The sequence below is a fragment of the Lontra canadensis genome, unplaced genomic scaffold, assembly GCF_010015895.1.
Source record: "Lontra canadensis isolate GAN:19392208 unplaced genomic scaffold, GSC_riverotter_1.0 scaffold65, whole genome shotgun sequence".
NCBI lineage: Eukaryota > Metazoa > Chordata > Mammalia > Carnivora > Mustelidae > Lontra > Lontra canadensis.
Window position 1 is genome coordinate 11,840,911 of NW_022631059.1, and position 16,752 is coordinate 11,857,662.

At 46.2% G+C, this 16,752-nt stretch overlaps 1 protein-coding gene across 1 annotated transcript in view; it reads right to left on the minus strand.

Moving 5' to 3' along the window:
• The window catches only part of ARFGEF2 (ADP ribosylation factor guanine nucleotide exchange factor 2), a 97,515-nt gene that overhangs the window by 62,057 nt on the left and 18,706 nt on the right, over positions 1-16,752 (minus strand). Inside the window, exons 4-8 of the mRNA XM_032879010.1 lie at positions 14,372-14,518; positions 13,262-13,441; positions 12,589-12,823; positions 2,263-2,331; positions 359-510 (exon numbers count right to left, since the gene is read on the minus strand). Coding sequence (XP_032734901.1) covers positions 359-510; positions 2,263-2,331; positions 12,589-12,823; positions 13,262-13,441; positions 14,372-14,518 — 783 coding nt within the window. The remainder of the gene's footprint in view (positions 1-358; positions 511-2,262; positions 2,332-12,588; positions 12,824-13,261; positions 13,442-14,371; positions 14,519-16,752) is intronic.

Sequence of the window (16,752 nt, forward strand, 5' to 3'; positions counted from 1 at the left end):
TTATGGATGACTTTTATTTCCCTATTTTTCCTTCTCTCTATTTTCTGATTCTTCTATAATGAATGTATATGAGAGAAAAGAGAAAGGCCAGGAAATCTAAGTTTTTAAAAGTCTGAATAAACAAGGTTAGTAACAAAGGTTAGTAATAAACAAGGTTTAGTAACAATGCTATATACACCAGGAGCACATTCCAAGAATGTCACCTACTAATACGAAGCACTTGAGGCAAGGACTGTGTGACTGACTGAGTAAGGTCTGCTGGTTTTCACTTGCTGCTTCTGCTAGAGATTTAATTGTGCATCTTCTAAAAAAGTAAAAATCCAAACGGGTCTGTATAAGAGGAGAATCACCAACATACCAGATTATCCGCTGACGACAAGGACTGCCTGTCGTCTGCTATCCCGTTGGTCTGGGAATTTTCATCAGCTGCTGGGGGAACAGCACCTTCCTGGCACTCCAGTTCACCCAGGACCTGCTCGGGTTCTGTCAGGCCGCGCTTCTGTGCTGCTTCTTAAAACACAGGTGCAAAAAATCATCACCAAGTTAGTGCTCGTCCCAAAAGCTCTGACACCAGGGAGCAGTTACTCATATCATCTTCTAGCTCCTGCTTTTTCCCCTCTCCCTTTGCTACCACCCTAGGAGACTGACATAATAATACTGAGAAAGGCTTAACCAAAGTGGTGTTTAGGCTTTACATGTGTCTACTACCCACACACCCCAGAGGTTTCATTCACACTGCAGGCCATGTCAGTGGTGCCTCTAGAAATGAGCAATACAGCAGCCCTGCCCACTCCTGTCGACTTCTGGAAAAGCTTAGAAACAGCTCAGCATGGAAAGCACAGATTTTTAAAAAATGCTACTGATATAGGGGTTAGAGAAGAGCCATATAAATGAAAAGAGTTGGCAGTTACAACAGAAGACCTCAGTCACAAGGAGGAAAAAAACAAAGTAGACCTGAGCTTCCTGGAAGCCGTGTGAAAAAGGGAAAGACAAAGAATTAAAATTATTCTATTTTAAAGACATTGGTACCAGGACATACATTTCTACATTCTATTAAGTAATTTTATGTAATTCTACATTAAATAAATAATGAAATCTATGAATACAGATTGGTGGTAACCTAAATGAACAAAAGAATAGGGCTTGGGGCACCTGGGTGGCTCAGTGGGTTAAAGCCTCTGCCTTCGGCTCAGGTCATGATCCCAGGGTCCTGGGATCGAGCCCCACATCGGGCTCTCTGCTTAGCGGGGAGCCTGCTTCCTCCTCTCTCTCTCTCTGCCTGCTTCTCTGCCTACTTGTGATCTCTGTCTGTCAAATAAATAAATAAAAAATCTTAAAAAAAAAAAAAAAAGAATAGGGCTTAGAGCAGTGGGTCAAACTTCTCAGACTGTCACCCACAGTTAAGAAATACATTTTAAAAATCATGACCCTTGGGGCTCCTGGTTGGCTCTGTCGGTTAAGCGTCTGCCTTTGGCTCAGGTCATGATTTCAGGGTCCTGGGATCAAGTCCCACATCAGGTTCCCTGCTCAGCGGGGAGCCTGCTTCTTCCTCTCCCTCTGCCCTACCTGTTTGTGCTCTCTCTCAAATAAATAAATGAAATCTTAAAAAAAGAAAGAAAGAAACACTGTAACTCTCTGCTAAATTAACGATTTTAGACCCATTAATGGTTTACTGCCACCGGAGTCAAGTATTCAACACACAGCCATTTACCTAAGATTTTGGGCAAAAACAACAACAAAAAACTCTTCCAATAGTCATTCTGAGCTCTACAAGTTTCGTTCCACTGAAACCACACCATAAAACCGAGGGAGCTATGAATGAAGTCTAAGAAAATGGACAAAGCTTCTCTGTGCATCTGATACCTGCTGACGTGGGGACTGTCCCCTTGACACATCAGTGGCTAGCCATGAACATTCAGTAGCAATGGACAGCACCTCAGGATTCACAGCCACTCCTGGAAAAAGCTGGATATATCTGGGAGTGGCCTCTGTCTTCCATGTGAAACACCCAATTCTAGCATCGTCAGACTGCTTGAACCCAGGCCCAATGAGAATAAAATTAATGACTAAAAAGATACTTTTTTAGATATTTAGAAATACCCTTTTCAGATTTTTCTGAATCTCACAGGGAAGACAGGCAGATACAAGCAGACTCAGTTTCTATGACTTCACTGGGGGTTGGCATTCCGCCACTAAAATTATCTGGCCAAGGACTTTTTTGGAGCAGTGAGGAGGAGGAGAGGCTGGGTTCTTGGTTCTTACCTTTAACAGCAGATGTGACCACATCTTCTAAGATCTCCTTCACCACCTCCTGGGCCCCGTCATCAGTCCCTACACACACCAAAAGACACAAACACGAACATGTGGGTATTTCCCAGGAAACCAAAGGGGGAGAAGGAGGTCACATCTCAGGAGGCAAAGGGGCAAACAAGTCCTCTCCGAAGCCCAATCTGATTATGCCAAAAGAAAACAAGACCTGTGCAATCTGGAAACTCTTAGATAGCATCTGCTATGACTTTGAGTTTCCCTCTGTGGATCGCTCTTCCTTGCTAAAGCCCTCTCCACCAACCTGGCGCTGGACGCAGGAGCTGGATTTTACCCAGCTATGCTTCTCAGAACAAAAGATGGAGCTTTCTCTTGTGCCTTCACCTTGGGCACCCCAGAGCCTTGGGAAGTGACATGCCTCCTGTTGCTTCGCTTCCTTTGCACTCAGAACCACCCAGAACTCAGCATGAGACGTCTAATGTGGTAACTGAGGATTTACGACATTTTAAATTGAATTGTTCTGTCAGTGGTTAACTGCTTAAGTGGGAGAGCTTCGGCACCAGTTGTTTTGGGAGAACAAGTCAACGCTCCTGGACTAGACTTTTAGGAATCATCATGAGTGATTTCTCAAACATCCCATTGACCAAAAAGGCCACCACATTAAACCGAACCAAAATAAGCCTACAAATTCTTTTTGAATTCAGTAAGGCCTTCCGGTCAAGTCCCTATTTTTTTTTTTTTTAAAGATTTTATTTATTTATTTGACAGAGAGAGAGAGAGAGAGCGCGAGCGCACAAGCAGGCAGAGGGGCAGGCAGAGGCAGAGAGAGAAGCAGGCTCCCCACCGAGCAAGGAGCCCGATGCGGGGCTCGATCCCAGGACCCTGAGATCATGACCTGAGCTGAAGGCAGCGGCCCAACCCACTGAGCCACCCAGGCGCCCCTCAAGTCCCTATTTTTATGAGTTCTGTGTTTGATCCACAAGGTCCCGGAGAGCAGTACAAAGTATTTTCATTTCCACGGAGCAGCTGACCCCCCCAAACTATTTATTTGCCACCCACCCCCAAGCTTCACTGAGGTACGACTGGCAAGTAAAACCACCATAACTATTTAGATGGGTAAGTCAATCTCCATGGAAAATATGGATGTTGCATGCTTTTCTTAGAGGGCGGAAAAGAACTTGGGGGAAAAAAAAAAAGCCAGCGGCTACGGTTACAATCTCCTGCTCCCACATCTTCGTCTAAACAACGTGGTTTAGAATAGATGGGTGTGAGCACGTTTCAGGCGCTCTCGGGCCACCTTCGTCATGTTTGCTGTTTTCACCATCACGAGTATCGGTACGTGACACATGTACAGTTACCACTCCTCCTCACACTCACTCACCTCAGGCAAGACCATTCAAAGGACCAGAGGATTCATAAGCCAATTACATTTTCTGAACGTATGTTAAAATCCATGTGTCAATATTTATTTTTTTAGAAAAGATTTTATTTATTTATTTGACAGACAAAGATCACAAACAGGCAGAGAGGCAGGCAGAGAGAGGAGGAAACAGGCTCCCAGCCAAGCAGAGAGCCCGACTCAGGGCTCGATCCCAGGACCCTGGGATCAAGACCTGAGCGGAAGGCAGAGGCTTTAACCCACTGAGCCACCCAGGCGCCCCAATGTGTCACTATTTAAATAAACACTGTTTAGCAAACGAGCTGCCTAAAACCATCTCCTCTACATGTGACAAGGTATTTCCAAGTTCCCTTCCAGGTCTGGCATTCTCCGATGCCACGATGGCATACAATGATGATGGCAGCTGCCCATCTCTACCATACATTCCAAAGCCCAAGCAACACCAGCATGCTGAATGCATGTCATTGGGGGCGTGGGGGGTGGGGGGTGGGGTGGGAGCTGCAGGCTGGGGGAGGGGCATCAGAGGCTGTAAGGCGGAGCCTGTCCGGTATACCGGGCCTGCAGGTAGGCACTCTCTAGCCTGTGCACTGCTTCCCCGGACCCAGCTTTACGGCGGTATCATCGACAAGTGAGACTTGTACATACTTAGGGGGCACGACTCGATGATGTGATGTATGCATATGTATACAAATCACACTGTGAAATGGTCACCACAATCAAGCTGATTAACACTCCGTCCCCTCATACGGTTTCCGTTATCTTCCTTTGTCTGTGGTGAGAACACATAAGATCTACACTCGGCAAATTTCTAGCACACAGCACAGTGCTGTAACTATGGTCACGGTGCTACACGCTGCATCATCAAAACTCCGCACCTTATGTAACAAACTGTACCCCCAACCGGTATCTCCCCATTTCTGTGACCACCTCTCTACGTTCAGTGTCAACACATCTGACTCCTCTAGTGCCTTATACACGTGGAATCATGCAGTATTTGTCCTTTTATGACTGGCTTCTTTCACTAAGCATAACGCCCTCCAGGTTCGTCCGTGTTGTTACAAATGGCAGGATTTCCTTCTTTTTAAAGGCTGGACGATACTCCAGCGTGTGCGTGCGTGTCTACGTGTGCGCACTCGAGTGCTTTATCCATTCATCTTTTGACACTGACGTTACTCCCACATCTTGGCTATTGTGAATAACGCGGAACAGAGAAGTGCAGACGATCTCGTCAAGATCCTGATTATAATCTCTCTGAAGATATACCTAGAAATAAGACGTCTCGGTCATAAAGTAGTTGTATTTTTAATCTTCTGAGGAACCTCCGTACTGTTTTCCCTATCGGCCGTACCAATTTCCATTCCTGCGACAGGGCACAAGGGCTCCCTTCTCCCGACGTGCTCCCTAGCACCCGTCCTTGACCTTTCTGGTAAGTCATTGTGACAGGGGCAAGCGGGTATCTCCTTGTGGTGCTGATTTGCTTTCGCCTGATGATTAGTGAAACTGAGCACCTTTCAAAGTATGTGTGGGCCAATGTGTATGTCTTCTTTTGAGAACTGTCTATTCAGGTCCCTTGTCCATTTCTCAATGGGTTATTTGTTTTTTTGCTATTGAGCTGTAGACGTTCCTCGTATATTTTGGATACTTATCCCTTCTCAGATAAATGGCTTGCAAATATTTTCTCCCATTCCATAGGATGCATTTAAATTCTGTTGATTGTTTCACTGGCAGTGCTTATGGACTGTATTTTCTTTTTATTTGCATTAGCTGCGAACACTTAAAAAACTGGGAGACGTGGGGCGCCTGGGTGGCTCAGTGGGTTAAAGCCTCTGCCTTCGGCTCAGGTCATGATCCCAAGGTTCTGGGATTAAGCCCCGCATTGGGCTCTCTGCTCAGCAGGGAGTCTGCTTCCTCCCACCTCTCTCTCTGCCTGCCTCTCTGCCTACTTGTGATCTCTGTCTGTCAAATAAATAAATAAAATCTTAAAAAAAAGACAAAAAATAACAACAAAAAAAATTGGGAGATGTGTCATAAAAATCCAGATCTGGATTATCTGGCAACACCAGTCCACAGTGTCTGAAACTAGGAGCACCTGCCCGCTTTAGCCAAGGCATGAACTCTAAGATGTCCTGGTGCCTCAGTCCTTGCCACTGAGGACAGGTGTCATTACAGTGAGCAGGAAAGTGACATGGGTCTGTCAAGAGTGGGGAAAATGGGACACTGACAGGGTTGGGTGTCTGAAAGATATCAGAGTGAAAAAGCGAAAATGTTTCCTTATAGAAGTGACTTCAACACAGTGAGAAGAGTGAAGGCTCCAGAGCCAATGTGTCTGGTTCAGGTTCCTGCTCTGCCACTTCCCAATGTGGGGACTTACGTCACGTTACCTTTCCAAGCTTCAGTTCCCTCAGTAGTGGACAAGGATGATTTCAATAGTACTTACCTCATGGAGCTTTGTGAGAATTCAGTAAAATAACACCCAGAAAGCATTTAAAATGGTGTTTGTAGAGTGAGGACTCAAGTGTTAATTTTTCTTTGGTCTGTAGAGTATGATTGTGCTGAGACATTCCTGATGCCCTCATGAGAGAGGCCCTCTCATTTCTTTCTTTCTTTCTAATTTAAATTCAATTACCCAACATATAGTACATCATTAGTTTTTGATAAACTGTTCCATGATTCATTAGTTGCGTACAACACCCAGTGCTCATCACATCACATGTCCTTTTAAAAAATTTACTTTGGAGAAAGATAGAAGAGTGCACGCATGCGTGGAGGGGGGAGGGCCAGAGGGAGAGGAAGAGACAGAGAGAGAGCAAACTCCCTGCTGAGTGCAGAGCCTGACACAGTGCTCGATCCCAGGACTCTGAGATCTGAGATCGTGACCTGAGCCGAAATCAAGAGTTGGTTCCTTATCCAACTGAGCCACCTAGGCGCCCCAAGGCCTTCTCACGTCTGCCACTTGCCTGGCCCTGGAGACTAAGTCCATACAGAGGTTTCCCAACTAGGGGCACCCGGGTGGCTCAGTTGGTTAAGCCTCTGCCTCTTGATTTTGGCTCAGGTCCTAGACTGAGCCCCACACTGGGCTCCATGCGGGGCATGGAGTCTGCCTGAGATTCTCTCTCTCCCTCTGCCTACCACACCCTACCCACTGTCTCTGTGTCAAATAAATAAATAAATAAATAAATAAACAAATTTAAAAAAACAGACAAGAAATTTCCCACTAACCACACAGTTTCAGTTACTTAAAGCCATCACTATCTTTCATTCTAAAGAGAAAAAAAATGTCCACTTTTACAGGGATCCTCCTCTTCCCTCACTGCAGTTTTCCCACTTAAACAGCACCAGGACCACCATTTTTTGGAGGAATAACAGCGTTTAACTCACTTTCCTTGACAGGCTGTATCCGTAGCAGCCACTGTGCGATATCAAAATCTTCTCAGGCCAGGAAGGCGTGGGAGAGTCATGAAGCCCCAATTCCAAAAGAAGGCTCCCGCGGAGGCAGTTGCCGCTGAAGAGCCCCTAAAGAGGCCCAGAGGTAGCAGGACCCCCATGGTATCCCTGCCTGCTTCCCCTGCTGACACATCAGCCTGTGGGAGGGCTGAGAAGAGGCCTTCCAATGCGATAATAACCACTAAAAAGTCTGTTGTGTTTAAGTTTCAAGCATGCTGTCAAAAGGTTAGCAAACCAAACCAAACCAAATCCTTGCAAGGTTCAGAATATGCTGGTTCCCGGGAATGTCCAGCAGTCACCACTTGGCCATTACTGACTGGCCATTTCACAAACTGTCCCTAAGCAAAATAAGAGGGTCACCTTGAAGAGGTTCAGATAAAAGAAACCCTTGTGGCCACTCCTTCCTTAGCCAGCAGGAGAACCACCCCTATGGTGGGTATTGCCAGTCACTAACTCATACCCTGAATCCTCACACAGCTCTAATTCTGTTTTGGAAGGGGCTGTCCCTGTATTTCCCGGCTATCCGAGCAGAAAGGGTGGCCATGTGACCAAGCTCTAGCCAATAAGGGGTAAAGCGTAAATTACTGCGGATTGCCTGGGCTTCCGGGAAGGCCCCATAGGGAGCAGCATGACTCAGCTGGGAGTCCTTGAGTCCCACCCTCTCTCCTTCCTGCAGGAGGACATGATAGCATATGGAACCATAAGGTAACCTGGAGGATGAAAGTTACATGCTAAGAATAATCGGAGAAAAAACAGAAGGAATCTGAGACACACCCTCCCATGCCTCTGTTTTCTGTCCCGTGAAGCGAGGACCATGGTGGAGGGAGGTAGGTGGGGTAGTAAGATGCATTCACTCACTCACTCCATCAAAAAGTTGAATGCCTGCCTGTTCGGTCCTGTTCCAGGCATGTGGAATACATCACTGTTTAAAACAAAGATCTTTATCTTCACGGTGCTTACGTTCTAGCTGGGATAATAACTGTGTTATGCTGCACACTACAGTGCTAGAGAAAAAGCAGAGGGGGACGAGGCAGATGTAGAATGGTGGGGACAGATGTGAACACATGGTGACAGTAAAACATGACATGCCTATTTCCTAGAAACTAGGGTTTGGTTGTGCCCAATGTCCAAGCACTTGGTAATATGCAAGAATGCTAAAGGAAAAAAAATCAGGGACCAAAGCTGTTTGCTGTCACATTCCAACCACACGCCAACACTGTTCCTCGACAGGAAGGAACACTTAGGCAACCTACTGTCGCAAAGTAAGTGTCCATCGAGCAGCTAACACAGAAGTCGTAAACCCCTGAGAGGGAGCCGCCCAGTAAGGGAGGCTGTATCAGAAAGGAGGGGGACCCAGGGGTACATTCTGTTATTTTTATAAAGTGTTGGTCTGAGACAATTTTTGTTTTATCCACAAAAAATAATGAAATTCCTAAAGCAGAGGATCTGGGATTGCTAACACGGAAAACAGGCTCCCTTTACACTATGCACTGTTCTCACCACCTTCACATCTGATTACCATCTTAACTATTTGCTTTTTTAACTCATTTTTTAAGTGGAAACTTATTTGAAAGGTAATAATAGCAAACACACAGGTCCAAGCGCCAGACACTGCTCTGATTTAATTCCCATAAACCTGGACGATCAGTACTAGCTGTGTCCCACCTTCAGATGAGGACACGAGGCTCAAAGAGGTTCAAGATTTCCCTCAAGGTCACACAGCTACTAGACCCTAGAGTCACGATTTGAAACCAGGCTGTCCGATCAGAATCTCCATACTGGCTGAGGGAGGATAACTTTGCTCTATTTTAGAATACTTAAGAATTGCATTTGTTCTTTTTTTCTTAAGAAGGAGCTGCAAGAAGAAAAAAACAAACTAAGAAATCCTTAAACACACAAGTATTTGTGTACGTACAGTAGCTACTCATTAGCCACAGAAATGTAAACGTGCTGTCTCATGCATGTTGGGAGTCAAAAAGTCAGATTCTTAAAAATGATCTTAAAAACAAAAAAGAAAATGGGAAGTGACAGTTTCTGGGCACAGGATTTCTTTTGGGTGTAATTAAAACGTTCTAAAATTGACTACGGTGACGACTGCACAACTCTGTGAATGTGCTAAAAATAATTGGATTGTACGTTTTAAAAAGCTGAATTTATGGTACACAAACTGCAGCTTAATGAAGCTGTTTTTTTAAAGAAAACTGACAAGAACAGCCAGGCATTGAGGAGGAATGTGAATGGACACATGGGGTGGGGTCCCCTAGGGAAGACTGTTGGCTGTGCCCCCAAATTCACATAAGCTAGAATGTCTCAGGCTTAAAAATCTATTTTGTAAGTTTACACAGAGCAATTTAGTCCATGTCGTGGACAGGCTGATAAGACTGACGGACTGACTATTGATTTATCAACTTTGGATAAAAACCAGTAAAGGGAAAGAGATGTTTAAGTCTGTTGTGAACTGTCTGCATTTATGCAAATTTCACTGGGAGGCAAATGATCCCAGGAAGGCTGTGGGGAGGGTTCTCAGCAAATTAAATAGGAAAATGTAGGGCGCCTGGGTGGCGCTGTCAGTTGAGCGTTCGCCTCGATTCTGGCTGAGGTCATGATCTCGGGGTCCTGGGATCAAGCCCGGTAGGGTTCCATACTCAGCGCAGAGTCTGCTTGGGATTCTCTCTCCCTTTCCCTCTGCCTCACCCACTCTTGCACTCTCTCTAAAATAGATAAGTAAATCTTAAAATCAGTAAATAAATAAATAAATAGGAAAATGTATGTCGAGTGCCCAGTTAGCAAACACGGTGCCCAGCATAGTGACTGGCTAGTTAGAGGCAGTTCCAGGATGTGATGACTACAGGATGGACCCCACAGAAGGGCAGGGTGTGTTCTTCCCCATCACAGAGGCCCTAGAGCCCAGGGCCCTCAGCGGGCCTCAAGAGCCTGGACTCTAGCCCAGGGCACCATCTCCCTGCGCGGACATCTCCATCACCTGCCTCTTGGGCTATCTTTCACCCTCAGCTTCCAAGGCTGCTCAACCCCTTCTTCTGAAGAACCTATTCTTTCTTTAGAGCTACATCTGGAGAACAAGAAGCCCCTCACTCTTTTTAAGGGTAATAGCACACTTCCATTCCAACCATCATCTGTGGGTTTGCAATTAGTATTTTTGAAAATTTTTATTAACATACAATGTATTATTAGCCCCAGGGGTACAGGTCTGTGTATCACCAGGTTTACACACTTCACAGCACTCACCATAGCACATACCTTCCCCAATGTCCATAACCCAACCACCCTCTCCCTATTCCCCTCCCCTCCGGCAACCCTCAGTTTGTTTTGTGAGATTAAGAGTCTTTTATGGTTTGTCTCCCTCCCGATCCCATCTCGTTTCATTTATTCTTTTCCCACCTCCCAAACCCCCCCATGTTGCCTCTCAACTTCCTCATATCAGGGAGGTCATATGATAATTGTCTTTCTCTGACTGACTTATTTCGCTCCGCATAATACCCTCTAGTTCCATCCACATTGTCGCAAATGGCAAGATTTCATTTCTTCTGATGCCATTTGATGATTAAAGGCAGTCTGATTCCCACATTCTTGGGAGAAGCCTTGCAGGGGGCACCAAGCATTGGCAACAAAACCCACAGCAATATACTAAGTACAAATCACTCTTTTACAGCAGAATTTTAAGTTACTGTGTTTCCACAAAATGATCTTTCTAGAAGTCAAGTTTTCTTCCCTCATTCATTCCAAAAAAATGTATTTACTGAGTGTCTGCCATGAATGCTGGGCACCATGCCAGTGTTGGGGATACAGTGGTGAACAGAGTGGTCTAGGTCTGCTCCCAGGAATAAGTAAACATAAACTCTTCAGTGATCTCGGGTAGTGATAAGCGCTATGCGGAAAAGAAAAGTGGCTGATAGGGCAGAAATGTGGGCGCTGCAAAGAGGGTGATCAGTGCGGCCTGAGAGACCTGAAGATAAACGGGGGGGGGGGGCAGGAAGTGCAAAGGCATCAACAGCAAGCATGGCACTCTCAAGGCACACTGTATAGTCAATAAGGGGGAAAGAAGTAAAACAGGATGGAGAGGCGGACAGGAGTTAGGTCACATACGGCCTTGGCCTTGGAAGTCAAGGGCTGGGCGGGCACAGATTTCACTGTGAATGGGAAATTACCAAAGGGGTTTACGCAAAGGGGGCTCTGTGATCTAATTCATGCTTTAAGAGATCACTCTGGCTGCCACAGAGGAAATGGGCTGTAGTGGAAACACCGAGGCAGCCAGAGAGACTCGTATTTTTATCTGCACAGCTATGCTTACTATGTACCAAGTGTTTAAATATTAATGTTTATTGACTGATCACGGCCTGATAAGGGTTACAGTAAAACCTGGTCCTTGCTCTGAGAGTTTCGAAAGTGAAAGTGGTGACAGATCTAGAGGATGGGCCAGGAGTTTCTGAGCACCTTCCCTGAGACACAGGACCGCAGGACTGAGGACACAGCAACTCTGCGCTCACCCAGAGACCAGGACCATTTCTGGTGGCAACTTTCTCTTTTGTTCTTTCCTTGAGTAAACTGATACGGAAAAAACCTTCCAGCAACAGCACTTGATCTGTTCCTGTGTATGCTATGCACGCTAATAATGGAGGAACAAAAGCTGCTCACACACATGTCCTCTCACAGAACATTCTACCAACAGAAACTGTTGTCAGTAATGACAGAAAAGATGAGATGAGGTATAAAGACAGGTCAGGTATTTCATGTAGACCAAGCAGCTAGAGTGAAGATTTACCACACAAAAATCACTTGAGAAGGGACAGTTCCCCAAAAAATATGAATTTGGGAACTGATTCATACAACCTGCCCAGAGAAACATGCAAACATTCTGAAATAATCTTATGATAATCCAATCTGCCATTTCTTGCCTAATGTTTCATTTACTTTAGGACTACAATCAGGTGTGGGATGTCTTCATCTAAAAAAGCCAACAAAAATATATAACATACTAGGTCAACAGAGAAGAGAACAAAGCTATCTGTCTGTCCACCTGTATGTCTGCCCACCTTCCCACCTTCTTGCTCCTTTTACAGATGTCTGTTAGTGGCCACTAGCTGCCAGGCCGTGAGCAAGGTACAGAGATCCCATGTATATATGACAAAGGGGGTCCCCTTGTCCTCCTCGGGGCACAGAAGAGACACTGAGTGACTAACTACCCAAACAATTAACTACAGGGAGATAAACACCCCAATCCGAAGCCACCGCACGGAAGCTGGCGTCAAGAAGCGGGAGCTTGCTGCATTCCAGGGACTAGTTAGAGAAAAGCACCCAGCCGACACAGGACAGCAGACATCCTGCTTTAGGAGCTGTGCTCCTCAAATGACGAGCGACAGGGAAGGGGAAGGCCCAGAAAGAGACAAGCTGTTACCCCTTCAACCCTCAGCCACAGATGGGTCCCTCGCACGGGGGGGAGACGAAGAGTGCCCAGGGTGTACCTGATAGTGATGCGCCTCTTTCTCTGGGTGCATCTCCATTTTCTGAGCTCGCTTTTCCAGAACCACTGCTGGCATGTTCGCCGTTGGTTAAATCTGTCTTTTCGGGAGTCGTTGGTTTGCTCTGTGCCTGGCTCTGCTTCAGATGACTGAACTTTGGGGACACTGTTGCAGCTTGGATCACAGGGGACTGGGGTTTTGATGGGATTGATCTTTCCAATTCTCTGGCCTCCTGTAACTACAAGGCAACAAAAAAGGGATTCAGTCTAAATGCTCCCAGCACTGGGGTGCTTGGCTGGCTCAGGCGGTGGAGCCTATGACTCCTAATGTCAGGGTTGTGGGTTCAAGCCCCATATTGGGTATAGAGATAACTTAAAAATAATAAAATCTTAAAAAAAAAAAAAATAGGTCCCAGCATTTTGAGAAGGACCAGAAAATTTGCCAGTCTGAAGGATAATGTTTTAAACAGAAGGATAACATTTTAAAAAGGAAATAAATTCTTCTGACAAACTCAAAGCAAAATCTGAATGCTGATTCCAAAACCCAAGCTAGATTCTTTCTCTGCCTTTTAAAGCAAGAACAGAAACAGAATTCAGAGAAGGATGCACTTTAAAATGAAACTGTTCACACATTGGGTGTGCAGTGCCCCCAGCAGCTGATGACTGCCACCACTCACCACTTGGTTTTCCATGCGCGTGAAAATGACGTTCAGCATCTGAGTGAGGGTAGCCTTGGCAGTGGTTTGATTGATGAGATTTTTGCTGGCCAAATAGATATTGTAACATGTCCTGACTGTCTGCAGGATAGTGCCCTCATGAATTTCAATGTGTGGGGATGTCACCGCTGTCAGAAGAGCCTAAAACAAAAATCCACAAGCTTCACCTTCACAAACATCCACCTGCCTCCCATCCTCCCACAGCCAAACTTTTCTACAGGGTTTGGCTTTGTTTGGTTTGGTTTTGTAAATGGTAAGAAGATGGCTCTGCAAAGCAAAACTCCCTATTGCTCTGAGCTTAAAGATAATTATTAACCTATAAAATTCAAATTATTTGCCATAATCAAGTTGTGTTGAAGAGGGCTTTCTATCAATATACTTTTTTAAGAGGCAAAAACACAGTTCTCTCAGAAGGGAAACCGCTTTAACTTGGTCTCACCTATATTAATCACTAAATAGACAGGTTTTGATAGGCAGTCCGTGTCCCAGTTCCCTGGAGGGTTTTCAAGAGAGGTTCAACGGCGGCTAACATGGAGCCATCCCGCACAAAGATAGCACAGTGAGGACTTCAGATCTGGAACGCTGGCTAAAGCCCTCCCGATTCTGTTCTCCCGACAAGAAGACGGTACTGTCACATGCCAAACAAACCACTTCTGGCAGTGGAAATGGAATAGGGAAATGGAATGGGGGGTGGGATGGGAGCAGGACAAGAGGACAAGGGGCAGATCGGTGTAAGGTTATCCAGGACCCACTGAGAAATGGCAGACCCGGAATCCAGGATTTCAAGGAGAAAAGCCCAGAGGATTTCAAGCCCACTCAACTGCCAAGCAATTTACATTGTTATTAGGGCAACTGTTTACTTTGGAAACACACCTGGTTCCACTTTTCTTGTCTCAGTCTGTGCTAATAAATTCTGACACTTAACAAAAGATCTAAGCGACGCTTACACTCTTCTGCGCCAGCTCAGGACCACCTGAGACAACTAACACATGGTAAATCAGAAACCGAAATTCCCAAGGGAGACTAGCTTTCTTATTTAAAAATCCAGACCAGGCCAACAAACAGAAATACCTTAATTATTTGTAACTGAACTCCTTCATCGGTCTGAGGGCCCTGAAAACAGTTGCAAATGGTTTCAACGATCCTGTCGATGAGCCGCTTCCCCGGGGCTCCACTGTCAGGGGCATTGCCAGTGATGTGCCCATATGCGATGAGTTTCTAAATGCAGAAAGAACAAAGATGAAAGGTTTCTGCCTGGCCAGGACTGAGGCTGCCCAGGGCAACAAAAGACAGGCAGTAGTAAGCTTGGCCTTAACTTCTGGTTCCCACAGACCCCTCGGCTCCCCTGGGGCATGGCAGGCACAGCCACCCTATGGCTGCAGTGTTCACCCCCCTCCCACTCTCCCACGTCTCCCACGGCAGAAGAGCCCCAGGCGAAAGCCTATCCAGTGGAACAGGCAAGGTGTAGAACAGTCACGGGTACACAACTACTAGTGTGAAAAACTGATGGCCTAAAAGCAATACATAATGGAGACAGGAAGTAGTTGGTGGCTGCCCAGAGCTGGCGGGTAGGGGGTGGTTTAGAGAGAAAAGGGGAGTGACTGGTGATGAACCCAGGGTTTCTTTCTCAGGTGATAAAGATGGTCTACAATTAGATTGTGGGGATGGATGCACAAGTTCGTCAATGTACAAAAATCACTGCATTGTACACTTCCAATGGGTGACTTGTATGCATGTGAATTCTATCATGAGCTGTTAAAAACCATACATATGGGGTGGGTTTTTTTTCTTTTTAAAAGGAAAGATACATAAGAAACAACCCATCATGTGTTTTGCTGGAGGGCGGAACTCAATTCTGCACCTATGTTATCAAACGTGTGTCAACCCAGTGGCGGAAGAAGTGGGGGGCTGCCTGGGCCACGCCTTCTTGGTAGGGCTACTGACTGGCTTGGACAAGGGCTGCCTTTCCGAGGCCTGTGCCATCTCACTTAGGACCTGCATTTCACCGTGGAGAATCTGAAAGCTGGAAAGGAAGTCAAAGGTTAGGGGCAGGATGATTTCCAAGCCTGGCCACGTCACAGAATCACCTGAGGGAGCCCATGACAAACAGAGACTCCCAGACCTCAGTGAATCAGAACTTCTGGGGGGACAGCCTGGCCATCAGAGTTTTTCTCCAAGCTATCCAGGTTATTTTGAGAGTCGACCAGATAAAGTAATCAGTCTTCTAACACAACCCCTCTAGGATATGTGAATTCGAAGGCATCCTCTGCTTCCACTGACTTAAAGACTCTTTAAACTGCTGTTCTGTTCTCTGTTCTTTATCCTTTTGGGTTCCTAATTTGTCATCTCCTTGCTTCTACATGCACAAAGTGACATACGGGCCTGAGGTTATCTACGGTGCCACCACCACTATGCTGGGAAGACCTGCCACTTCGCAGAGGCCCGACTCCATTTCTCAACAGCTTTCCCCCCATCATTAGCTCGGGAAGCACCACCATCCAGCAAGCAGAACAAGCTGGGTTAAGAGAGAGGGGCTGAGCCTAGAACCGGATCCTGCTAAACTGTGTGACTGAACAAGCAGGAGAGGTCTGCGCACCCTCTGCTGATCAACTCCAACCCCAGAGGGCACCAGAAGGGGCAGGGGATGGGAGCAGCCGTGCGGAAGGTACAGAGGGTGGGGACGGTGCTGAAATGTGTTTCTGAAAAAGAGCTCAAGATGCCCTAAATTACCTCAACCCTCTCCCTGCTGCTGGACATGCAGGCTTCCGAAGCAGGTAGTGCTGGCCACCTGGTAAGTGAACTCAGGTTTTTGACACTGCTTATGCCTTACCCCTAATGGTGCACAAGCCTGTCCGGAGCACCAGATTATGAGTGGGATGGTTCTGAACTCCTAAAATGTGAATGTTGAAAAATAGGCCCCGTAGAACCCAGCAACGATGTTGCAAAGCAAGGCAGAGGTGAACTACTGTTGAATTCAAATTCGAGAAAGGACTGGAAGGAGTCTCTCTCTTCTACAGGCTGAGAGCACCTGCCCCTTCAAGTGGGACAGGGTTTTAAAGTGGCTTTACTCCCCTGTCTGTGCAGTGACACAGGGCCAGCAGAAAGCAGAGTTCCTGCGTCCTTGGGTATTTCTAGTTCAGCCCTCTTACCCCTCCTTGGGCCAGATATTGGCCTGGGCACTGGAGGTACAACAGGGAATAAGACGGTCCTTCTTCTCCTGGAGTTTATATTCTCCAGGGCAGGGGCAGACCAAAGCCAAAGGTCCTGGCTGGGATCTCCAGGGCCCTGTCTGATTTGTAGACTCTTTAAAAAAAAAAAAGTTGCAGTGATAATGCACAGCATTATCTCATTTTTGGAAAATAAAAACTACGTGACTGTGTATTTATGTAAATGTACAGAAAAAAGCCCGGCAACATAGATGAGGTCCAGCAGCGTGCTTGGCAAGCTCCCTT